The 25,135-nt window shown below is 38.2% G+C and overlaps 2 protein-coding genes and 1 long non-coding RNA gene across 4 annotated transcripts; 2 read left to right on the top strand and 1 right to left on the bottom strand.

Moving 5' to 3' along the window:
* Positions 1-913: 913 nt before the first annotated feature.
* LOC131777713 (CREB-binding protein) lies at positions 914-17,375 on the top strand. Of its 2 annotated transcripts, none has more exons than XM_059094035.2 (28): positions 914-1,131; positions 1,263-1,431; positions 1,558-2,330; positions 3,772-3,985; positions 4,708-4,818; positions 5,016-5,108; positions 5,864-5,951; positions 6,084-6,167; positions 6,348-6,471; positions 6,642-6,756; positions 6,836-7,371; positions 7,732-7,933; positions 8,621-8,739; positions 8,940-9,026; positions 9,616-9,699; positions 9,841-9,909; positions 10,045-10,133; positions 11,035-11,115; positions 11,322-11,378; positions 11,511-11,588; positions 11,870-11,937; positions 12,061-12,205; positions 12,381-12,638; positions 12,951-13,116; positions 13,319-13,492; positions 13,784-13,951; positions 14,161-14,430; positions 14,748-17,375. In XM_059094035.2, the coding sequence occupies exons 2-28, from the start codon at positions 1,353-1,355 to the stop codon at positions 16,986-16,988; spliced, it is 6,573 nt and encodes a 2,190-aa protein (XP_058950018.2). In that variant the 5' UTR covers positions 914-1,131; positions 1,263-1,352; the 3' UTR covers positions 16,989-17,375. The 2 variants fall into 2 exon arrangements, with proteins under 2 accessions (XP_058950018.2, XP_058950017.2); XM_059094034.2 differs by having other exon boundaries at positions 3,769-3,985.
* Positions 17,376-18,472: 1,097 nt separating this feature from the next.
* LOC131777722 (uncharacterized) lies at positions 18,473-20,797 on the top strand. Its single transcript, XR_009339644.2, has 2 exons — positions 18,473-18,692; positions 19,702-20,797. It is a non-coding gene; the product is annotated as an uncharacterized lncRNA (long non-coding RNA).
* Positions 20,798-20,933: 136 nt separating this feature from the next.
* On the bottom strand, positions 20,934-25,010 carry LOC131777718 (uncharacterized). The gene is made up of 5 exons (XM_059094042.2): positions 24,236-25,010; positions 23,253-23,417; positions 22,707-22,863; positions 22,003-22,147; positions 20,934-21,640 (listed from the first exon to the last, which is right to left on the bottom strand). Exons 1-5 carry the CDS (start codon positions 24,590-24,592, stop codon positions 21,592-21,594), a joined length of 873 nt encoding a protein of 290 aa, XP_058950025.1. The 5' UTR covers positions 24,593-25,010; the 3' UTR covers positions 20,934-21,591.
* Positions 25,011-25,135: the final 125 nt, after the last annotated feature.

Here is a 25,135-nt window from a genome sequence, read left to right as displayed (position 1 = left end):
TTGGAAGGAATTAAGATATAAATTTGCCGGAAGTCACATTAACATAGTCCAAATCCCATATCTCTCAAGAAATTCGTTGATCGAACGGTAAGGGACGTATTGTAGTCTCGTCTTTATACCCGCTATTGTGTCTCAGTTGAACTCTTTAAATATTAATGAACCGTGATTTCGTGACCTTCAGTCAGAGCTACTCAGATCGCTCAACGAGTAAGATGAACACACTACATCCTTTACGAATATATACATGGAAGATCAGGCGCTATGCAATTTTTCTTTTTTCATTCTGATGGTACCTTCAATACCAGCCTTCGGGTTCACGCTGATAAAATTCGTTCAAGCGGAAGCGCTTCGTGTTCTATCGAAGTGATTGCGTGCTCAATAAATATCGATCACAGATTTAATTGTAAGGTCGTTTTAGTGAAAATTTTTATTCGTTCCATTATAGGAAAGATAATCGCGTATTGTTTTGGAATCCCAAAAGCCGACATGCAAGTAAGTAAATTGACATGTAACCATCCCGTCAAGGAAAGTATGGTCACATTACTCTGGAAAGTATAAGCCGCTTTCTTTTTTTCAAGAAAATAATTCACGCTTTCATAAATTTGTCAAATAGGGTAAACAACTTTTAGCAAATTTTATGAAGTACGCCCTCTTTTCTGACATCTAGTTTCAAATATTTATTTCCCCTCACAAGCGAGAAAAAAAATTCTCTTACTTCCAGTGAGTGGGATTGAAGAGTGATGCAACTCCTTCCGGTTGCGTGCTACACGGTGTGCGAAGGACACCGAAGCGAGGTTATCTATTGTTTTCTTCGGTTCCAGGCTCCAAGATGATTGTCATAAATTAAAATTAATGGCGATTAACGACCGCAATGCATGATGGTGGGGCTGGGCCCCCCCGCGCTGTTGAGCCATCGCTTGTTGCGCTTCACGGCATTGACACAGGGAACTTTTCGGAACGCTATTTTACTTCAAGTTTTCATTACTAGTTGAAGCTTTACGACAGGAAAAATCAGATTCATCTGGAGGAGAGGAGATAATTCGTTCATCGAAGGACACTTACAAAGGATCTTAAAGCCGTCTTATACTGTTTTGTTCGGTTCGTTGTCATAATGCTGTGAGAACGACAATGGTAAGCGGCCATGATTTTGTTTTTACTTCTGCGTTAATTTTGTTGTAGTACGGCTCGTTGTGACTTCATTCCATCGGAGAGATTCTTTTCCTTAGTCAGATTAGTAATCTACTGATTGAATTTATTTTCAGGGGACGAAGGCGCTTCGCCGTTTTAAAGGCGATGACTATGTATGATCAACAAGTCGTTTTCGTGTAGTGGGTTTTTGTATTGTAGTAGTAATGGCCGAGCAACTGGTAGACGGACCACCGAACAAGCGACCGAAAATAGGAGCCCCAGACACACCAACCGACAATGCTGGTAAATATAATGTCAACTGATTTTTTTCCTGTGTTTGTGAGCGTTTTAAGTTTGCAGTTGTAGTGAGTTCTCCAGGTCTATGTTCCGTTCCTTTAACTTATTTAAATTACCGTCTTCCCTTTAAAGAGTTCAATTGGAAGTTTATGGAAGACCTGGATGCCAGTTTACCCGATGAACTTGGTGGACCCGCAATGATTCCTAATTCTGATGGTCTAACTAATGGTGAAACAACAGCTGATGTTTCAAGTGCTACCTCGAGTTTGCAGCAAATTCTTCAATCGAATGTTCCCCTGTCAAGTGGCGCGAGCTCTACGCTCAACACCAGTGCCATCTCTTCGACAGTTAGCGTATCTAGTCCTGATAGTCCATCGTTGACTACTTTAACATCGGTTAAAAGTCCGGCAGTGAACAATTCTTTGTCGTCTCCTCCTCAAATGCCGGTCAGTACGAGTGGGACTCCTACTCCTGCAACACCGCTCACTTCATCCAATGACCTCCATCTTGGAAGTGTTGGTTTGAGTCCTGCCCCGTCATCGTCTCTGCCGATGTCAACAGTGAACTCGGCATTGCAGAGTAAGGTGGCGAGGGATGCAAGACTGCAAGTTGCAGCCCAGTATGGTAATAATTCGCTCGATATGAACATGCTTGCCAACAACAACGCTTTGATGGGATCTATGAATGGGCCTAGCTCAGCGACTCAATCGATCGCTTTGAATACAGTGGCGCACGAAATCGGAGCGACATTTTCTCGAACTACTAATATGAACGCGAGTAATTCCGGGAGCAATCCCTTTCAAAATCCGTTACCTCAGCTGCAACAAGAACAGTTGGCGAATAATTTCGTGAGTCATTCTGGTATGAACGGAAGCCCAGATCAATCCAGAGTATCTTTAGGCCAAGTAAGTACTGAGTTTTTCGTAGTCATATGTAAACGTAGTGGCTGGCTTCTGCATTGATATTTCGTGGCTGTCAAACGGTAGATGTCCTTTTCCTTACTGCTAAATCCAATGTCATCTTGAATTTAGTTTTCTCCTTCTTTAGTTCGAGCTGTATTCGTGAAAATGAAAAGGCATTACACTAAAACTAGACGGAAAATGAAAAATATTGTCGATCTTTGGCTATTGCAGTGATTTTCCCTGTTGTTTTGTTGATGAGCCATTCCTGAACATCACTGAACTCTCCATGTCGTGGTATTTTAATCAGGGTAACTTATCCTGACAGCTTCTCGTATTGTCTAACCTTGCTTCACCTTTGTATGTTTTTTTTGTGGATGGAAATACGTTATGCGTTTTATTTTCCGAAATTTGTTGGTGCGGTTATTAGCTGTATTTTTATCGTATTTGGCTTACAGTTAATTTTTTGGTTATTATTATGGTATATTGCAGCATACAGCGTCTTCTTTGAAGCTGCTTTAAACGTTGGGAGTGAAAGGAACACAGTTTAAGTCGTTGTATTGCACAAATCTACATCAGTTTATTCAGCTTTGATAAGATTTTTAATTTGTTACATTTTGAAATTTTGGCCTAATTTTTGATCCTGTAACTTCAAATAGTATGAACTTTTGTAGTTTATTTTTGTTTCAGCTATCTGTCTTGTTTACCCTATAAATCTTTTACTATTTGTTCTGTCAGTTTGAGATAATAAAATAGAGATAGTTTTCTCTTTTAACTGCTTCATAGTATACAACCTGTCTGAATGATAGACTGACCTCATGCAGGAATATGATGTCTACTTAGTATTCTTATTGTTTGGTTATTATTGTAACAAATGTCTGGGAAAGTTATGTTATGAGTTAACAAATGGCAATTAACTGCCCGATCAAAATTAATACATGGAAAATTTATTGTAAAGTGAGTGGACTGAAACCATGGAAATGTCTTGTGTACTCAACATGCACAAAGTTATAAGGAAAATCTTTTACTTTTTTAAGTGCTGCTTTCTGCTTTTAAAGTCTTTGGTTATTCTCAGGAGGCTAAGGAACTGACAGGATAACCCTAAGTGAAGCTATATTAGAAGTTGTAAGGTTATTGTGATCACTTGAAATGCGTTAAGTTGTCTGTAAAAGTTTACATCTAGTGGTTATTACTTGAGTTCAAGTTTCCCATTAAATATTTGATTTTGTAACTGAGGCTGTCTTTTTGCAGAATTATTAATCACAATTATTACACTCTTTCCAACATTTGCCAACCTAATCATAATAACTTTTTCTCATTATTTTCATTAGAATAATGTCTTAGACATTGGTCATAACATTGTAAACCACTTAGCTTTGTGATGACAATGTTTACTTTATTGATGTTTTTAATCAATTGCTATACACTTTTCTTTTCTTTCCAGCAGGCATCAGGATTAGCTCAGCCTCCAACAGCAGACCCTGAGAAACGAAGATTAATACAACAACAACTAGTACTTCTGCTTCATGCACACAAATGCCAACGTCGAGAGCAACAGGCCCAAAATGGAGCTGTGAAACCCTGCAACTTACCTCACTGTCGAACTATGAAGAATGTCTTGAACCACATGACAACATGTACTGCTGGAAAAACATGTCAAGGTTTGGGAAAACCTTTGAGTGATGTGACAAACTGAAACTATTATGATTTTTTTTAAATTTTAGGACTATAAATATATCTTAAGGAAACATTTTTTGAACATTGAATAGTGTAAGTTCAAGTTCTGAAATTTGTGAGCATGTTCTAGCCTGCAAATAACAGTTGGTCCTTGGAAAAATGTCTGGTGAATTTCAGGTTTTACTATGAAACAGCTTTGCTTGGTTGGACACTATGACCATGGGTTTCTGATGGCAGAAAATATTATTAATTTTGGAAAAGTTATGTCAAATCATGAGAGAATTAAGCTTTTGATCAATTGTATAATTCTGGTTATGACTCTTTGGAGGCTGTAAAGTGTGTTATGTTAAATGGAACTATAGAACCATGTGAATTTAAGACATATAAGTTCTATCCACGCTCTCTGGTTATAAGAACTAACCAAGCAGGCTAAAACTGGAAAAGTCTACTTTGTTTGTATTCCCCATGCTACAGAGGTAATAGTTACAGAAGGAAACTATGGGAAAAATTAGGGTGGTTGCCTGAAAGGCTGGATAATTCTGCATTAAATTAAAATTCAGCTGACTGATTTCAAGTTAGTCTGTTTCACCATATGAGTACCAAATTTATTTTAACCATGTGAGCAAATGACCTGTCTTGTGACAGGAATTTTGTGTAGGCATGTATATATCAAGTTGTTGTGCCTGATCTCATTTTTATGTTTCAGTTGCCCATTGTGCTTCTTCAAGACAAATTATTTCACACTGGAAAAACTGCATGAGACGGGACTGCCCAGTCTGCCTCCCTTTGAAGCATGCATCAGATAACAGAAATCGAGGTATTAGACAGTTAATTAATTTTATTCACTTCATTGCCATTTATTCCATTAATGGATGTCATCTCTAATTTACGTGCAAAGTCTTTCATGTTAATTCTTTATTTTTTCCTTTATCAAGTTTATGTTAGTATCTCTCAAAATTTAAGGTGTGTTGCTGTAACCAGTAGTTTCTTTTTTTTTTTTCCCTTTCTTCAAAGTTCAAGGAAGTGTCCAAGGTATTGAAAGGGCATATGAAGCTCTTGGTATTACTTTGGCAACAAATGGAGAACCACGGTTACAGCCATATACTGGTAAGGAAAGGCTTCAAAGTTGTTTTCCTTTCTATCCTGGTGATTGTGATGGTTCTGTGTTTTAAGCAAGCGCTGTTTTAACATTATAGCTATTTGATTATGTAAAGTCCTTTTTACAAGGGGGAATTTCATTGTGTGTATTGTAGAAATTGAAGGAACTTTTCATCCCTCAACAAAAAAATGGAGGAATGACATGTACATGTATCTGATGTTACAACCAAAATTCAGGGCATGAAATTAACTTTTTTTTCTGATAGCCACTTGGCTCCTAAATTCTTCAAAGTGGTAGCCAATTCTCAAAAAGTTGGTCGCCATTTTCAAAGACAAACAAAATCTTTCTTTACGCTGTCAGCGTTCAAGATAGACCCTCTAAAATTAAGTTAGGGAAAAGATCTTTAACGTGCTACAGAGTGGACACTAGGATGGATGATATACAACATTCAGGCTCATCTAAATCCAAGATGGCGTCTAGTTATTGATCGAGATGCATGTGTTACGTTTTGGAAACAAACTTAACAAGGAAGTTTGCCGCGGATTTATCTTTGCAAATTTTTTTAATTCACTATATCTCTTGGTAAGGTTATGATGAAACGTTCTAGTCACCAATTTGGTGACTAACTTTCAGGATTTGGTCGCCAAAGTGAAAAATTTAGTTGCATTGGCGACTGTATTAGGCGCAATTTCACGGCCTGAAATTGCTTATATTTTTATCAAAGGAGAGTGACCAGGAAAACCTTAATATAATTTATTTATAGCAAATACAAATCTCCTGAGATCAGATCCCTCAATGCAATTGACAGCGGATAACAGATCATTTGGTGAAACATCAGCCACAGCGACAAGGTAAGAGTTATCAGAGTTGAATGTGGCAGTAAGTTTGTTTTGCTTGATTTGATCTGTGCTCAGTAATCTTTCGTCCACAAAATTTTAATCATCTGTATTGAAAAAAGCAATGTCTGTCAATTCTCTCTTTAGCACAACAGCAAGTGGTAATCGGGGTCCTAAAGAGTGGCATCAGCATGTTACGCCAGATCTCAGGAATCATCTTGTACACAAACTGTAAGTCATGTATCCTAATTGAGTTTAAGCAATCAATTTCTTAAGCTCTGTTGATTATTCAATTTATATCAAGTTTTTCGAGAGAGTTTAAGCATAAAGAATCTAACTTTTGAAGTTAACATTTGATGGTTAAGGAAGATGCATCTGAGTAAAGTTCTGGGCTGAAATTTTGTATTGCAGGGTCACTGCCATCTTTCCAACTCCAGTGCATGATCCAGCTGCTCTTAGAGATCGGAGAATGGGGAACCTTGTTTCATATGCAAGGAAAGTAGAGGGTGATATGTATGACACGGCAAATAGCAGAGTAAGTTGTGAGCTGAAGTTGTTCGATTTTTTTTAGATTTGTTCTTTTCTCATCTTCATCATGTTATTTCACCCAACAATTTCTTTTAACAAACTGTTTTGTGCAACTGTTAGAAAGGATGGAGAGAAATGCTTAATCAACATTCTTGTTAAACTTGATGTATCTTGTAGGAGGAATATTACCACTTATTAGCAGAGAAAATATACAAGATTCAAAAAGAGCTGGAAGAGAAACGACAAAGAAGAATAAATCAGCAAATGAGAGGAGGCATGACTCCATCACAACGTAAGTGAGCTGCTAAGGGTTTACTGTACATTATGATTTCTCAACATAAGAAACTAAATATTTTTGTTTGCCCTTTCAGTTGCATTTCCTCAACTAAATGGAGACCTTGGAGTTCCCCAAATTCCCTCAGTTGCAGCAGCTGCTGCACAGGCACAGGCTGCGGCAGTGGCAGCTGTACATCAAAAGTTTGATGCACTTGGACAATCTCAAAACTCTTCTCCCCAAGCTCCACCCATGACATCGCCACCTCTACAAGGCACTTTGTCACCTCATCTTCAAATAGCAAGTCAAGTTTCTGCTACACAACAAGCACAAACATCACAGCAGTCCACAGTCCCACTTCCAAAACAACAAGTTAAAAATCAGATGTCTCCATCAGGGCAAATGATGACTACTAATCAGTCACAGGGAAAAAATCCACCTCGTGAAAGTGGGAAAAACTTGGTAGTTACAACTCAGGCTCAGTCACCTGTATCTCAAGCTGGTGCTGGAAGTTCTAGTGGATATAGTTCTGCAACAGACAATGGATTATGTGCTCCTAATGCTCAGTCTCAGATGGTTAAAGTAAAGACAGAGCCTGCATCTCCGCCGGCTGCAAATTCACAGATGGGAAAGGTAGTATTTTTCTTATTCCTGCCAAAAAAACCTTCAGGAAAACACGAGACTGTAAAGCAATCCTTTAACCATGACTGTTATGCCATTAGGGTATTATATGTTTTGATGTTTTCCCATATGAAGTTCAAGTTCAGTTTTCTTATTTGGTCTTTAAAGAGTAATCTTTGATTTTGTGAGATAGAAGAAGACAGTGAAACAAATTTAAGTACAACATATAGAGACAAAGGATAGCATGATCAGAAATGTTTAAGTTTCCCTGCACACCAATGCTTCTGTCCATATTCTATCCAATCAACATGCCTTATCAAGGATCTTAAAATAAATTTGGACAAAAATGATATTGTTTTACTGTAATTTCAGCATCAAGATATCACCCCAAGCTCTGCAACTTCAACCTCAGTTCCCCAAAAAGGTTCTTCTACACCTCAAATAAAGCAAGAGCCCCAACAAGGAGGGTCGACATGTTCAACTCAGTCTATACCAACTCCTGGAAACTCCTCATTATCCACATCATCCTCATCAATACCTGCCCCTGGAACAACAAGATACCCCCTTAAGAAAGGTTATAATCTTGTGTCACCTTCCTTGAGTATTCTATCTTGTTACATTGTTTGTCAATTTATATAACAACTTTACTGAAGAAGAAAAAACTTCCTATGGCTTATCCCAGTGAAGAATTGAACTCCTATTTCAAACTCTTCCTCCCAAAATTTCATAATTAAAAAAAGTCAATTTTTTTAAAATCTACAACAGAGTCTCTCAGCTATAAAAATGGTTTGAATATTAGGGGGGTTGATGATGAACTAAACAAAGCATTATGTATTTGATCAAAAGAGAGAATTTACTAGGAGTTAAGTGACCTCCTCAGAGTCTCATTTCTGTTACAAACAATTCACAAAAGAAAAAAAAAATATTGTTCCAATTGCCTATATATCTACATCAGAAATAAGTTAAGTGGAGGTTGGTTCCTAAGTAAAGCTTGAAAAGCTTTTTTCAATGGCACATGTAGCTTCTTGATTTCCTGGTGTCTGAGAACTTATGATTTAAAGGCTCTGAAGCAGATTCACCTGGGACAAGGTTGGATAATAGTTAAGGAAACTTAAGAATTCTCTCAAAGATGTTAAGTAGGTTAATTTAGAAATTTATATTAATCTCAGGTGTCTGTAAATGAAAAGGTTGTCCTTTGAGCTTTGGATTGTGGAAAAGGTCTGTTGGCTAATTTCTCTTTTTTGAATTGCTTCTCTTTCAGTTTTCCTCCCAGAGGAGTTACGGATTGCACTTATGCCCACTTTAGAGAAGTTGTATAAACAAGAGCCAGACTCTCTTCCATTCAGACAGCCTGTGGACCCAAAACTGTTGGGTTGTTTGGTTAGTTTATGACAGTTTGTTTGATTTCTTGTTCTAGTTTCAGTTGTTCAGTTAAAGTGGAAAGTTGAAGCTTCTTGATTTGTACTCTCAGTGATGATTACTTTTTAGGGTTAGGGTTATCTTTGAATAAAGGTGTGAAAGAAATGGTTGTTATAGTCAAAAAGCTTTCTTCTAATCAAATTTTTTGTTTGTTTTTTCAGGATTACTTTGAAATAGTGAGAAATCCCATGGATCTCTCTACAATTAAACGAAAACTGGATGCTGGGCAGTACAATAACCCCTGGGAGGTTTGTATGGGTTTAAATGATCAACTTGTTTTTATCACAGAATGTACCTGGGACAAGGGACAGGTGCCCACCTGATAAGAGCTGTTTTCTGAGTAGATGTTGGGTTGGCATCTATGTTAAACAACTAATAATTTAAAAAAAAACTTCTCATTTTTCTTGTTGGGAATTGATGGGGGTTGTTATTTCAAACAGCCAGACGACATATGAAGAAAACATAATTAACTTCTTTGTGACATTTTGTGTTTAATTCACACAAGTACTGGACATGGATTTAATTGCTACTAGCAGTCACAAAGTGGAGTACAATGAGTGCATTTCATGTTGTGAGTGCTTAAGGTGACCTCTGATTGAAAGTTAAAAGCAAGTGTAGGAACCCAGGAAAAGTCTCTCCTCCTGGCAGAGAGAGGTCTTCTCTCTGTTTTTGTCCCCTGAATGAAGGTGTTGTATGATGAAGGTTTCGCCAAAGAATAGGTTCCATGGAACAAGATGTTCATGATGTATCTTGGAACACTGCATTAGATCTAATCTTCTAAGAGCAATCACTAATATGTTGTTTCACTGATCAGTGTCTTTACTTTGTCTTCTGCAGTACTGTGATGATGTCTGGTTGATGTTTGATAATGCTTGGTTGTATAACAGAAAAACTTCAAGAGTGTATAAATATTGTACAAAGGTAAATGTACAAGCTTTTGTTTGCCAGTGATGTACTATTTCAGTTTGAAGAGTCTGTCTCGTGATTTGGTACACTTTTGGATCAATAAATATTCTAATCTTGTTGTTTGGGTGTTTGCTTACCTTGGAATTGTTTACTTAGTTGTCAGAAGTTTTTGAACAAGAAATTGATCCTGTTATGGAAAAGTTAGGATATTGCTGTGGAAGAAAGGTAAATACATTGAACAATGGATTACAGGTGCAGCAGGACAACTTACTTTAACTTGATTCCCTTGATTAGTCGTTCTTCTCTCTGTTTACTTGTCCTTCTCTCCATTAATCTTTTCCTTTATTATCCCTTTTCCAGTATATATTTCACCCACAAGTTCTGTGTTGTTATGGAAAGCATTTGTGTACAATTCCACGGGACGCTACCTACTGGACATATCAAAATCGGTAAGGTAGCTTACTTTAATGACAAACTTCACTTTGATTGTGAGAATGAGAATATTGTTCCACACTAACATCTCTTGTCATTATATTAAGTACCTTTTTCAATTTAAAAAAATACTGGCTGTACATCTTCTCTGATATGACATTTAAATTTAAAGCGGGTATTTAAGGGAACCTATGGCACTGAGCACAGCTTATGATCAGATTTTGGATCAAAAAGGTACTAAAAGCATATTTACTCACATCATTATGGTCTTAGGATTTGCTCTTGAATTTAGAATTCATGTACTTATACCTTAGCCAAAATGTCTGCATAGCAGCAGATATGTCATGAATTTAAGAAAATATACAACATTTTTTAAAAACATGTTTTAACAGTTCTTCTCTCATTGTCAGTTCTGATTTATACCAAGTACAACGTTGAATTTAAAGTGTATAACAAAATGCTCATTGGATGAAACAAACAATAGAAACAACACAGTGTATGCAATTACAAGGAAAGTTTTCAATTAACATGCTAAAGTTGATGATTAAGTGTAGGTTGCTTCCATTGAATGTGAATAGCTTCTTTGATTTAGAGTTGGAGTGTTGTGGAAGCATGAAGATGCTAAAACACTCATCAAAACATAGAGTACAACACTGTGGAGAATTTTGTAAATGTCTGAAAATGTGAGAGTTTTTATCACTGACCAAGAGCTCTTACAGATGTGTGGATAAATGCTGATAGGTTTCACTGACATAGCAGGCAGTAGAGTCAGCACATAAAATTTGTGAACCACACATGTACAGAGCCCATGTGTGAGCCCCTTCAACTCAAAAATGTTACATTCTAACTGTAATAAACCCTGATTTGTTAAGGGGATTGTTGAGCCAAGATATCATTGTTGTGATTTTTTTTTTACAGCTTCCACTACTGCGAACGATGCTTTGATGAGATTCCTGGTGAAGCTGTCAACCTTGGGGATGACCCTACACTGATGCAAAGGTTGGATGCTGGTTGTCTTATCTTGTTACATATGGTGGAATTAAAACAATTTTGTTGAACTTCTTCCAACCTTCTCAAAGTGACAGTGCAGGAGGTGTATTTTAAAGGGTCATGATTCTTTATCTGTTCGGTTTGAAAACAGCAAACACATTATCAGCTGTTATACTTACTACAATTTTAAATGACCTTTGTTTTCTGTGTTACAGCACGGTGCCCAAAGGCAATTTCTCAAAAACCAAGAATGATCACCTCGACATGGAGCCGTAAGTACCCTGATTGTTAGCTGTGGTATTTACTTTATTTCCCAGGAAATTTTATGCAAGCTAACTGGTTTTTCTCAAATGGCATGACGTTTGATGCAAGTTTATGAACTAAGGTGAATCTTTGTTATGTAGATTTGTTGATTGCATTGACTGTGGCAGAAAGGTTCATCAGATCTGTGTTCGCCACCATGAGTTTATTTGGCCAAATGGGTAAGCATAAATGTGTTTGAATCCTGTCAGATCGTAATTGTTTCTACATTATCAGTCCAATTTTAAGATAAATTAGGATGAAGACCAAACAATATTTGGCTTGAGATGTCATCACTATCTCTCACATATATATATCCTAACTAATAGCTGTAAGAGCATATTTTCATCCTTCCCAAGAATATTCTTTCAACCCACTGGTAGTCCTTAGCTTTAGTGATGCCTCACTTGACATCATGTATGACAAAGTTTGATGTCTTATATGTTAACTATTAATTTTCCAGTTATCAATGTGATGCATGTTTGCTGAAGAGAGGTATGAAGAGGAAGGAAAACAGGTTCACTGCAAAAAGTAAGTTTGTTGTAAAGTACCCCTGTTTGTTACATGTGGTTAAGGTTTTAGCTTTTAGTTGGAGTGTCAGTTATCATTTAGCAAAACTGAAGTCTGTTTCTTCCTAATTATTTTCTTCTTTAGAGCTCCCCACAACTAGACTTGGTGATTTGATTGAAAAGAGAGTTAACAACTTCTTATTGAAAGAAAACTATCCAGGAAATGTGACAATTCGAGTTGTGTCATCAGTTGACAAACAGGTGGAAGTAAAGCCAGGAATGAGAGCAAGGTTTGTAATATTGATTAACGATTATGTACTTGTTTGTAGTATTTGTGATGTCTTCACAGGGAAATCTTATTAATGTGTGAGCTTTACAGTTTGGAATCATAGATGTCATAACAGCCATCAAGAAGAGATGATTTTTTGTGATCTCTAACTATTATCTTTTTATTGGTTTTGATAGATATGATGAAGGTAGTTTTCCTGGGTCATTTCCATACCGTGCTAAAGCCATGTTTGCCTTTGAAGAGATTGATGGTGTGGATGTTTGCTTCTTTGGCATGCATGTGCAAGAGTATGGCTCTGAGTGTGCATTGCCAAACACACGACGTGTGTACATCTCATACTTGGACAGTGTTCACTTCTTTCAGCCACGGCACCTGCGCACATCTGTCTACCATGAGATCCTCATTGGTTACCTAGAACATGTGGGACACCTAGGGTATAGTGCATTGTATTTCGATTATAGTAGTTCATATTTTGCAGAAATAAATAATTATGTAGATTTTGAGTGAAGTTAAGGAATAACCCATTTGTGTTTGCAAACTGTAAGGCAACTTCAGTTTCACCAGTTGTAATATTTTCATCTTAACTCTATTAAGACTTAGGGTTGTTGAGATAGTATTGAGGAAAACTGTTTGTAGGTAGATAGTTGGTAAGTAGTCAGATTTTTTTAACCAAAGGAGTTGTCATAGTTAAATTGAATCTGTAAAAAAAAAAAACAAAAGTTTTGACAGTAAGTTTAATTTTTTAGGTATCAGATTGCACATATATGGGCATGTCCACCCAGTGAAGGGGATGACTACATTTTTCACTGCCACCCTGTTGAACAGAAGATTCCCAAACACAAGCGACTGGTTGATTGGTACAAAAAGATGCTTGACAAAGCCATCAGAGACCGTGTTGTCATTGAGTACAAGGTAATAAAAAGACTTACTTTGCAGTAACCTTTTGATAGACAGACAGGGGGACAACAGGCAGTTTGGGAAAATTTCCTTTTAACCTAGCTGTTGAATTAGAAAATAGAAACATATTTCCAATTCTCTGGTGAACAATTTCTTCACTACACATTGGATTCCCAAACACCTACATTAATCATGAAATATATTATCCCTGTAACAGGACATATTAAAGCAAGCCACTGATGATAACTTGACAACAGCAAAAGAGTTGCCCTACTTTGATGGAGACTTTTGGCCAAACGCATTGGAAGACAGCATCAAAGAGCTTGATCAGGAGGAGGAAGAGAGAAAGACGGCGGCCGCAGCTGCTGCTGCTGACACTGCTGGCAATGAGGTACTTCCTGGTTTAATTTGTTTAACATGCTGGCAGCTCTATAATGACTGAAGTCTTTTAACTGTTTGTTGTAGAGTAATGCATTACAATTTAAATACCCCAACGACAATAATTGTCGTTGGGGTATTTAAATAATTATTATTCTCTAGTCTTGCGCGATAATTTGTTTGTTGAGGCAAAAGGTAATTTTCATTCCTCGTTATGATTTAGGTAAGTGAGAGAGGGGAGATTTACCTTTTACAGCCAAACTAACCAAATCACACTTTTTGCATTTCAAAAAAAAACTTTTAGGGAACTCCGGGCAGCAAGAATAAAGGGAACAACAAGCGAAGTAACAACAAGAAAGGAACCAAGAGTAAAGCAAGTAATCGTAAGAACCCAAAGAAAACTAATGGTCCTGTCATGGGTCTATGTGACTTGTCACAGAGATTGTACAACACCATGGAGAAGCACAGAGAGGTAACATAAACCATCGTGTGTTTTTATTTTATTATTATTTCAATTCATATTTAGCACCTACCACCTCCCTGTCAAACTTTAATCCGGATTCCTACGGCCCCCTCTTATTCTTGAAATTATTCCAGTAATCCTGTCTCCAAGCGTCTTTTGTCAAAAACGGGACACTTTAAGCAAGTTGTAATTCATTTAAAACGTTATCCTCTTCACAGGTATTTTTTGTCATCCGACTGAATGGTCGTAAGACTCCGGAAACAAGTGACCCCGACCAGCTGATGAACTGTGACATCATGGATGGCCGAGATGCCTTTTTGACGCTGGCCCGTGAGAAGCACTACGAATTTTCGTCATTGCGCCGTGCAGTTTTTTCCACTATGGCCATGCTGGTCGAACTTCACAATCAGGGAGGGGATCGATTTGTTTACACTTGCAACATTTGTAAGAGGCCTGTGGAAACCAGATATCACTGCAATGAATGCGAGGTACACAAAGTGATAATTTCCCTAGTATTGTTTTGCTATTAAGAGCGGAAGTAACTTACCTCCATCTTCTTTGATCAGAGACGGCTAAAAGTTGTCATTCAGTCCACATGTGCTCATTGCAAATTCAGTATCATACTGTACAGGTTACTGATATGGTATTTCCTCATGCAGAGCATTAGAAAATGACTTTGCATTTCACCAGTTTGAGAGAAGCTGGTCTTAGTTTGGAAAGGATGTTTTATCTAGCATGATTCCTCGTTACACTTTTCATTCGTCAGCGAAGCCCTAACAATATTTACTTTATTATTTTTTTGTAGGATTACGATCTGTGTCTACCTTGCTACACCGATAAAGGACATGAACACAAAATGGAGAAGCTGGGATTCGACCTGGATATAGATCAACAACAAGGGCAAGGTGACGACAAGGAACGACCGCAACTCAGTGCGCAGGAAGAACGGCGATTGAAGATACAGCGCTGTATACAGAGCCTGGTACATGCCACTCACTGCAGAGAGCTGAATTGCCAACTGACAAGTTGTGCTAAGATGAAGCGTGTTGTGGAGCATACGAAGACGTGCAAGCGCAAAACTGGTGGAGGATGTCGCATTTGTCAAGAGCTCATTCATTTGTGTTGTTATCATGCAAAGCACTGCATAGAGAGAGATTGTGTGGTACCATTCTGCCGACACATAAAACTAAAGCTTAGACAACAACAAACACAGCAAAGATTTGCACAATCCCAGACTCTTCGCAGGCGAGTGGCTGCGATGCAGCGACAGGGAATGCAGCATCCACCTCCCATGCCAAGCCAGACAATGCAACAAGGCATTACCAGCCCTGGAACTATGGGACAGTCTCATCCAGCTTTGCAACCTCCCCAGCAGCAGCCCCCTCCTTACCAACCACCTGTCATGCCTCAGAAACCTGTTATTAGTGGCCCTCCTCCGCGTGCAGTTGAGGCAGCACAAAAAATTGCGCAAGTTGCTACAATGCAAGCTGTGAGTAACAGTGTGCAGATTGGTATACAGGGTCGCAATGTTCCACATCCTCAGCAAGTATTCCAACAGCAGCAGCCTCCTAATATGACATCTCCATCTGGACCAATGGCACCACCAACTATGATGAGACCGCAGAACCCTGCTCTGATGCAGCAAGGTATAGGGCAGGGCCTTCAACCGGCCATAAACATACCTCAACCTATGCAACAATCAATGGGTCAGTCAATGCAACCTTCATCCGGAGCACCTGTCCAACCAAACACTCCTACGTTAGAGTGGTACGCCAAACATCATCAACAACAGCAACAACAACAACAACAGCAGCAGATGAACCACCCCAACGCCATGATGCCAGGTGGACAACAACAGTATCCTCAAATGCCAGGACAGCAAGGGATGGCCTCAGTTGGATCTCAACAGAACCGACCCAACATGGGTGTGCCTGCTTCTCTACAGCAGCTGTTGTATACGCTGAAGGGTCCAACTACTCCCCAGCAGCAGGCTAAAGTACTAAGCATCCTTAAACAACATCCACAACTTATGGCGGCATTCTTAAAACAACGGCAACAGCAACAACAACAGCATCAGCAGCAACAACAGCAGCAGCAACAAGGTATACCTCCAGGAATGCAGCAAGGGATGCAGCAAGGAATCCAACAAGGAATCCAGCAAGGAATGTCACAAGGCTTGCAACAAACTATGCAACCTAATATGCAACAAAATATGCCGCACAACTTACAAGCTGGCATTCAGCAACAAACAATTCAGCAAAATATGGCTCAAGGAATGGCCAGTATGCAGCAAAACTTGCAACAAGGGATGCAAAATCCAATGCCACAAGGAATACATCAAGGTATGCCAAATGCTGTACCACAGAATATGCAGCATTCCATGCAGAACCCCATGCAACAAATGCCAGTTGCTTCACAGCCCAGTGTTAGTCAACAGCAGTTTTTAAGAATGTTTCAACAGCAACAACAGCAACATATTCAACAGCAACAACAACAGCAGCAGCAGCAGCAGCAGAACATGTTTCAACAACCTCAACTGCCTCCTTTCTCGCAAATGAACGCATTGAGGAGAGGCCAAGTGCAAAATCAGTTGACTAATTCACAGGCAGGTATGATGCATCCGCACAATGGTCAACCACAGGCGTCGTTGCCGCAACACTTCCAGACTAAACAGACGCCATTTGCGGCGCATTTAATGTCTCCACAGTCAGCGAACCCAATGTCACCGCAGCAAGGTATTCATCCCTCTCAGTCACCGCGACCAGTCATGTCTCCGCAACCTCATCCGACAGGGGCATCACCACGGCAACAGCCCACCATGTCCCCACATCCACAGCAGTCTACTCTAACGTCTCCACGGCCTGCGCCCTCGCCGCATCAGGCCGCCACATCCCAGATGGATAACCAACTTTTAGACAAACCGCTGTACTCTCGAATGCCACTTCCCCCGCTTCAGACTTCCACGGATCCAGACCTGTCAATTGGTCAGGAAGATTCACCACTCACGCCACAAGATCAGTTGACCAAGTATGTCGAAAATTTATAATAAAAGAAAGAAAACCAACAAATCCGTTGGGGAAAAAAAAAGAGAAAAGAATTTTAAAGTAAGGAAAGAGAAGAGATGAAATGTACTTTATGGAGCAAACTTTATACGTAGTTTTATCGCAGTGAGAATCGAGATGACGAAATTTTCTACCATTCGTACCATTATTATATAATTAATTTGTATAGCTGTTAAGCTGATAAATATCAGCTTATAAGGGCTCGATCCCTTGACCAAAGTCAGAGAGATAGAGCACTCCAAGGAATTTTAGTTTTAGAGTTTTTTGAACGTCTTCAGTCAAGAGGCACTGTATAAAGCGCACATTCTTACAATGCATATATATTTGTTCAAACGTACTTGTGTACCAATAAATGTGTGCACTTTTCACAACGTTTGTGTGCTTATTAGCTTCTTATAATTTGTAAATAAAATTAAAGCCCTTATTTCGAAAACAAACGATTTGTTTTGTCTACTGTCGTATTGTCGAGCTCAGACGGTCCAGTTTATTGTCTTCTAATCGCTCTGACGAAGGGCTAACGCTCGAAACGTCAGCTTTTTTACCCTTTACGGTGGCTAATTTACGTTTTCAACCCAGTTGTTAACACTAAATTACCTGCTATACTCTCCCACCGACGCAGCACCACAGTTTCTTTAGAAACTTACCCCTTTATATATTGCCATGGAGTTGATGTGTACACAGGTCCAACAAAATAAGCCCCCAGTTGCACGTCGTTGGAATAACGAAGATTTAGGTTAAAGTGAAAGCAATCGCTGTGAATTTACTTCGACATAGAAATTGATTTTGGAAAGCGTGTCTGGCTTAAACTTTTAAAAAATTGTTGAGAACTTAAAAGTGCAGAATTTTTCTTCCAGGCACACCGCAAAAATGGCACTAACCTGGGCCTCTAGCGATCGCTACTACTTGTGCTAATTTACCGTTAATACCAAAACTTTTTTTTTCTTGTTTTTAATGACTAGCAAACACCGAGCCATACGAGATTCAGTCAGTATATCCCTTAAGGGATAAATACTCAGGGACTTGAGTGTGGGGTACTGGGAGCTAGCCTGTCACAGGCACTTAGTCGGAGAGGATCAGTGAACTAGTTTGGAAAAAAATCACCCGCTCTTCTTCATTTTCCTGTGCCAGTGTTTTCTTGGGGGTGCGAGTCTGTGTGTGTGTTCAGTTGGTAAAGGATAGCCTGTAAGTATTTAGTTAAACGATATGATACCATACTCTCATATCAGAGCGCTGAAGTAAATTGTTTTATTCAAAAACTCTATGGTGAAAGATCAAAACAAAAAATAATCAGACCGACTTAACCCAATTTCTTCCGCTTAAAATCTGTAATCAGAGGGAGATGAATATCTTGTAGGGAGAGGCCGAGTGAGAAAAATGAATATCTTGCAGGGAGAGCCGAGTGAGAAAAACGGGACACTGGAGCGAAGATGACTATTCGTTCACTGTAAGTGACGTAGTTACGCGGAAATCGCGTGGTAGGTTTGCGTAGATCTGCGAAAGTTGTCGCGTTCCGTTCCACCTCTTTCTCGTCGATAGCACTGGTTGGTGTTCATTAATTATGTTCCGTCTACCTGGAGTTGATGGATCACCTGATAGGGCTGCTGTGGAGGCAGAAAAGAGGAAAGCTAAACAAAATGTTTCGTTCACAATGAAAGTCTTTGTAGCCTACGTGGCGTTTTTACGCTTAGGTGAGAACTTTACTGTGAGCTATAGTACCCTTGAGTTTAAATGTGTGATAATCAGAGATAAAGCGATGTAATTACGACATCTCGCTGTCTTGTTCGTTTGCAGAACTATTCATGTAATACTTCCTCAGAAGAGTCTTTCACTGCCTTGAGTGAGGAGAAATCTCCTCCTCCATTACAGCTATGCGTTCACTAAAATTTATTGACAGTTTCTCTAAATCTAAATCCCATCTAAAGAGGAGAACTTTTAAATAAACAACTAGGGGCTATCACAGTCATCTGATCATTAGAATTGATTGAAAGTTCCACTAAATTTGAATCCCATCTAAAGAGGAGATCTTTCATACAATCAACTTGTTTGCTATCAGAGTCATACGATCATTGAAATTGATTGCCAGTTTCACCAAATCTCAAATTTAATCTGGGAAGGAACATTTTCTCACGAACAAGAGATTAGGTGAACCTAGTTTGTAATTGCTTCCAATTTCCAACAATCAACGAATTCTTTCTTGACATTTTAGTTATTCCAGGTTGAATCTAATCCTGGTTTAAATGTATGTTGCCACTGACACCTCTAGAGCAGGACTAGTACTATTCTGGTATAAACAATTTTTGGCTAAGGTGTTTTTTTTTCCTTTTTAAGGTATGGCTAGTCTGTCAGCTCATTTGGGTCTAATTTTATTTAGAAGCATTTATAACTTAATTTTTTAGGTATGATTTCTGCATAGCTCCATGCTTTATTATGCTCACACTTCTGGGATGAATAAAACAATGGGAAAAACCATAGATTTTCTTTGGGACTACAGCTTTCTTTTAGAATAGTATAGGGCTGTGCAGAAATTATATTGATGTTATTGAGGGCCATAGCATCATCAGTTTCATTACTGTTGTGTAGTTAAAAGGCTACTATATTGTATTGTATTGAGGATGAAAGAAATTTATCACATGGGAAGGAGAGGTTTAGCTCTCTTAAAATTCCATCATAAAAGTAATCTTTGTTGTTCTTTTATAGCTCCTTATGCATACAAAGCCTTTGCTGGATAGTTCCAGTGGCTTGAGGGAACCCTGTGGTTCATGAATCATGTTTGTTTCTATGTTGTGGATGTGGTTTTCTAAACAACGATCTTCATTATGTTTGGCACTCTGGTTTGTCTATGCATCATTTCTTTAAGAACATCTGATTCCAATCCAGTGGTGAAATCTTGAAGACAGTGCAGAATTAAAGTATGGTTCAAGAAAACGGATGTTCATCAGCTAAATGACTGCATAGTGTGGTTTTCAAGAACTCAAACCTGTAAACCTCATACATCATGGATGAGTTGTGAAAACTATTTTACTGTTTTGTTCATTAGGGAAAAGCTAATTTGTGTTTTTAGGGAGTCAAATTTTTTTAGCAATATCATTGTGTCTGTGGAGGTGGGTGGTCTGATAAAACATTGTTAGATCAGATCACTCTTATGTTAAATACTTGTTGACTCTTATGACCTGCAGTACTTAACCCTTTAACTCCCAAGATTTCATGACTAATTCTCCTTACTGTCTGCCATTCAACTTATGTGATGCTAGTTGGAGAATTTAGAATTGGATCAACCAGTAGTTGCCCAATTGATATTTTTTTTATTCTCATTCTTGTCTGCTTGATATCATACTGATAATGTAAGGAGAAATTCTGTCTTGGTCACTAGGGGGACTTAAAGGGTTAAACAGAAAACAAAATTCGAAAGGAGATGAATCATGGTAAAAAGATTGTTGTTTATTATTTACCAAACAGATTTCAAAGATTTTGTCCAACCATGATTGGTTTTATAAATGTACACACAAGTATTTCAAAGACATTTTATATAACTTAGCACTTACTAAATAACTGTAAATTAGAGTGCATGCCTTGCTGAAACATTTATTTGCTATTCTACCAAGTTTTTTAAAAGCAGCAGACTAAAAGCAATAAAAAAGTTACAAATAGAATTGAAAAGTTTAAAAGAAAAGAAGTCTTTGTCTTAGCAATAACCATGGATTGAATGTTACAAGACTGTGAAGATGAATCTCACCACTCCATAACTCTTACAAAAAGCATTATATTCAATAAAATGAGGCTACCTTTTAAAATTTTTTCTTTGATGTGTTTTGGTTTTTGTTATGGTTTTCCTTAATTAAAGCCCTCTTTACCCTGAAGTTTTTATGAAAGGTTGTGAAAACTATTGGTTGTACTAGTAATCTATTTATCATCTTAAGATATTAAACAACCAACCATGTTACTTTCTATTACAATGATGGCTGCTTCATATACAGTCATTGAAAATATTCTTACTTCTTACAATATTATGGAATTGTTTGGATGGAGGGATTGATCGAAGTGATAAAGATTAGGTCACTGGACTGGACTGGAAAAGGCATTCACAATTGACTGCTCTTCAAGTGGTTTTACTCTCATGATAGTTATTTTTTGTTCTTTCAAAAGATGCTAGTAAACTTGATGGTTGAGAAAATAAGAAGGCAGGTTTTCAAACTTTTAAACACTTCTGCTTTGACCTAATTTCCTCAAGTAGTAAAATATACAGCAAAAAACTGCAGTCTTCTATTATCAAAGGTATTTTATGCTTAACATACTCTAAAACTACCAAATATTTGTCACCAGGCAAAGTTATTTTTTCCCTTAAGAACAGGACAAGATCTTAAAGGGAGAGAAGTTGCAAATGACGGTCACTACTCTTGTACAAATATGGCTCCTCTAGATAAAGTTAAAAGGTACAATGCCTTTTAAATTTTGTTTCTACGCCTTGCAGCCTCTTCTCTCTGATCTGAATACTGTTAATGAGAAGGCAAAGTTGTCTACTGTAAGCTGGAGGGGAACTGTCAAGGCAATCATTGGTCAATGTATTCTTACTCTGCTTCTTATCGATCATTAGGTGCGTGACTGGAGGAAAGCAACACGAGCCTCATCATCTTCATCTCTAAAATGAAATTGAGGGAGAGTTAGTGCTGTTTAAATTGACTTTCTTATTGCTAGTTTTGTGTTGATAATACATGCATTTTTTAAATCTTGTATTTGACTGCTGAATTTTTATTTTCATGTAGAATATTTCCATTGAAGTTTGATGGTTATAAAACCAGATGCCATCAGGAAGGGAACATACAGTAGTAGTGATAAAAGTACTTATGATAAAACTAGCATGCCACTGAAAAAGAAGTCATAGTCTCTTTTTAAAACTTGAAACTAATGGAAGTTTAGTTACTATAGTAGGAGTTGAGACATTTTTTTCTAATTTTTAAAGGAAGAATCAATATATGTTCTCAACAATGAAACAAAACTTACTCTTTGTAGAAATTCATTTTGACTTTCTTTCCACGGAAATCTCTACTTCCCTTTCTAAAGCAGCAGTAAACTGCTCCAATAATAACAAATGTGAGAATTCCAGATACTGCTAACACAACAGAAATCCAGTGCTTCTCCACTTGATCTAAATTCAGAAAGTTATACAAAGTTTTTAGATTTTAGTCTCGGATTCCCTTTGTATGTTATTCTCAATAGTATTTTCATTTCAATACTTGTGGCGTATGTACTGGACTCCTTGATAAAAGATCCAGGCTAGAGATCTGGCTGGGTCATCGCGTTGTGTTCTTTGGCAGGATTCTTTACTTTCCTGTTGTCTCTCACCACCCAAGAGTTAAAATTTATACCAATGAACTGTTAGGGAAACCTGAGCAAATTCTAGGGAGGGGACCCTTAGAGCAATAACCGTTATTACATCATGATACAGGAAAAAGTATAACCTACACCAATGTGGGGCATTTGGCTCAAGTGCTGACTTAGGTTAGCTAATCATTGCAATGAATCATGCATCTCTGAGAGTGATGTTAACAGTGTGAGATCCTCACACCAGCTTCCATCCTTATAATATTTAGTAAAATGCAGTTTCTTTAATTTTTCTTAATTTATCTCTCTTCCTGAACTTTTGTCATCCTCACTCAAGTTGTCTTCATTCCCAACATTTCTAAATAGTGCAACATATTCAGTACCTTTCCAAAATGATTTGCCATTATCTTTATTCCTGCTATTTTTCATGATGATAACCTCCTTAACTTTCAGAGTGTCGTCAATGTTAGTGACGTTGGAAAGGTCTGTTAGATAAGCATCTGAATTTCCATATGCCCCAAACATCCACAAGGGCTGCTCCTGACAGAAAATTATATACCTCTTTGTTATTTTACATTACATCGTTCCCTTGGACCCAAAGGCCGTCCACATAACTCCACTCACAGTTTGGTTAGTAATCTAGTCAACAAACTTGAGGAGTTCAAGAAAATATTTAAACATTTGCTGAGGAAATTCGTTGATATCAGACTCAAAGTGAAATGAACTAGCTGCTACAATGGTGCGGATTACACTCCTTCTAATAGTTGAACCTGTTCTCTAAGAAAAGAGAAGAAGTGATGATAACAGGGAAGAATACAGTACAAGTTCACAGGTTAGAGGCTAAATGGCAGACACACTAAAGAGAGCCCCTTTCTTGGGGCCTTTTTGTGTGATAACGTTTCTGAAAAAATTTAAGAAAACTAACTTACAGTGATGGGCACATCTTGAGGGTCGCCAGTCTCCAGTTTCCTTGTAATTTTGAGAACCAACCCTCTTGATTTGTTTGTAGTTGTTTGATCCAATGTCACTTGATAATCCAGAGTAGAATTTTCATCCTTCTCCAATTCACCAGGTTTTTCCATTGTATTCGCGTCCTGAAAAATACAAGTATGTGGTAAGAGTTTGAATCAGGTACCACTAGAGGAGATGTGACTAGCTCTAACCTCTATGGCCTAATTTAAGGCGATGAGAATAAAGGGGTATTTTCCTGTGAAATTCAAGAGCCGGTTGTAACACAAACCGCAGTATTACGCAAGCAGTGAGCCATACACATACTCTCTAAGAGGGTTGTTTTCATTAAATGAATGTCTTTCTACTGCTAGCTTTCGGCCCGTATTACACTGTTCACAAAAAGAATTGTTTAGATAAAAGATTCAGAAAATTCAAGATAGTTTAGAACGAGGTTTTGTTAAACAACGGCCAAACTCTGGTCGGCCCTAACCTGAACCGGCCCTAAGAGTTTGGTAGGGGGCTACAACTCTCTGCAGTATTTAGGCGTCCCGTCAGGGGATCAGCAATGTAATCCCTTGATTTATAACTATCTTAATGATAATCATTCTACATAGATCCTCTCTTTTGACTGGAAACAAAGCATAGTACGTAAGGACAAAAAGTTCCGAGTGGATTAATGTTTTCTCTGAATTATTTTATCTGCGCTTCTTGCCGAATCGAGAGAAGTACAGAAACTGTTCAGTTTTGCGTCTGCCTGAGTCACAACGGAATGTACCCGTTAAATTTAAAATGCAAAAATCTTATTTTTAGGCTGAATTATCCTTATCCCTCCAGAAACCCAAATAGCTTGTGCTTTTGATTTCGTCCAATTGAAAGAGCAAGGTATAGATAAGTTAACCTTCCTAATTGGATCCAGTGGGCGTGATATTAGAAAGTCGTTTATAACAAGTAGGCATCATACCACTGTGGTCCTCTCCTTTGGTGCAGAGGTCGGCCAAGTGATCACAAAATCTCCGCGAGAATCTTTTATGCTTCCCGGCTTACTTTTGGCCGCAGATTGATTTTTCGGCACATCCATAAATCCTAGCAAAACCCAACCTTTATCGTCGACCATAACGTTGATTTTGAACTCCACGCTAGATGCCTTTTCATTAATGCGCCATTCAACGACATAATTGTCGCTTAAGTTGACTTTGTCGGCCAAAGCGTCGATTTTTCCTCCTCGGTTTTCATGCGACGCATCAACAACAAGGAAGAGGCAAAGCAAATTTGCAATCAACCCCATTGTTTTCATCGAGTATTCCGAGGTTGTGTACATTATACGGCTTCAACTGGATTTCTTGGAAGTTCTGCGCCGGCAGCAGTGAAACACTAAGCAGATTTTCGATTCGAGGGAAAAGAATATGCGTATGTAATAAATTTTAATCACTTGAGTGAGCGCTGTACTCGGTCCAGTGATGATCAGTTGTATTCTTGTGTGCACCTAAGAGGTTCTTTGCTGCAGGTTCAGCTGCGTTAATACTCCGTTGTTACGTTCTCTTTCTCTTTCGTCGAGGATATCCGTGCCCAACGGGTTCAGTTTAGTCCATTCCACGCGGTTTCCAAGAGCTCAATTTTTTGGTCAGGCATGAAAAAATTCAATAAGGGAATGAGTGTTATCCACGTAACCCTTTGCGATGCAAATCAATCAGTTTGCTTAATTTGAATACAATTATTATTCATACTCTTCAAAACAAAGAGGACAATGCAAGGTTTATAGTGCGATGTTTTCGCTTTCCACGCAAGAGATTTTCACCGTTTGAACTGAAAGAAAAACTTCTTGATTTCAATTTGATTGAGGAGCATATTTCAGACGATAATG

Source organism: Pocillopora verrucosa, chromosome 14 (genome assembly GCF_036669915.1).
Source record: "Pocillopora verrucosa isolate sample1 chromosome 14, ASM3666991v2, whole genome shotgun sequence".
Classification (NCBI taxonomy): domain Eukaryota; kingdom Metazoa; phylum Cnidaria; class Anthozoa; order Scleractinia; family Pocilloporidae; genus Pocillopora; species Pocillopora verrucosa.
Note: the sequence above shows the minus strand (reverse complement) of the source record. Positions and strands in the feature narration are given on the sequence as shown.

Coding starts and splice junctions, on each gene's coding strand:
- LOC131777713 (XM_059094034.2), top strand. CDS start 1,353: ATGGCCGAGCAACTGGTAGACGGACCACCGAACAAGCGACCGAAAATA. Junction 5,952..6,083: donor ACATCAGCCACAGCGACAAG/GTAAGAGTTATC, acceptor TTCTCTCTTTAG/CACAACAGCAAGTGGTAATC. Junction 9,700..9,840: donor TGTATAAATATTGTACAAAG/GTAAATGTACAA, acceptor TTGTTTACTTAG/TTGTCAGAAGTTTTTGAACA.
- LOC131777718 (XM_059094042.2), bottom strand. CDS start 24,592: ATGTACACAACCTCGGAATACTCGATGAAAACAATGGGGTTGATTGCA. Junction 22,864..23,252: donor CTCAAGATGTGCCCATCACT/GTAAGTTAGTTT, acceptor ATTTTCTGTCAG/GAGCAGCCCTTGTGGATGTT. Junction 21,641..22,002: donor AAAATGAATTTCTACAAAGA/GTAAGTTTTGTT, acceptor ATTTCATTTTAG/AGATGAAGATGATGAGGCTC.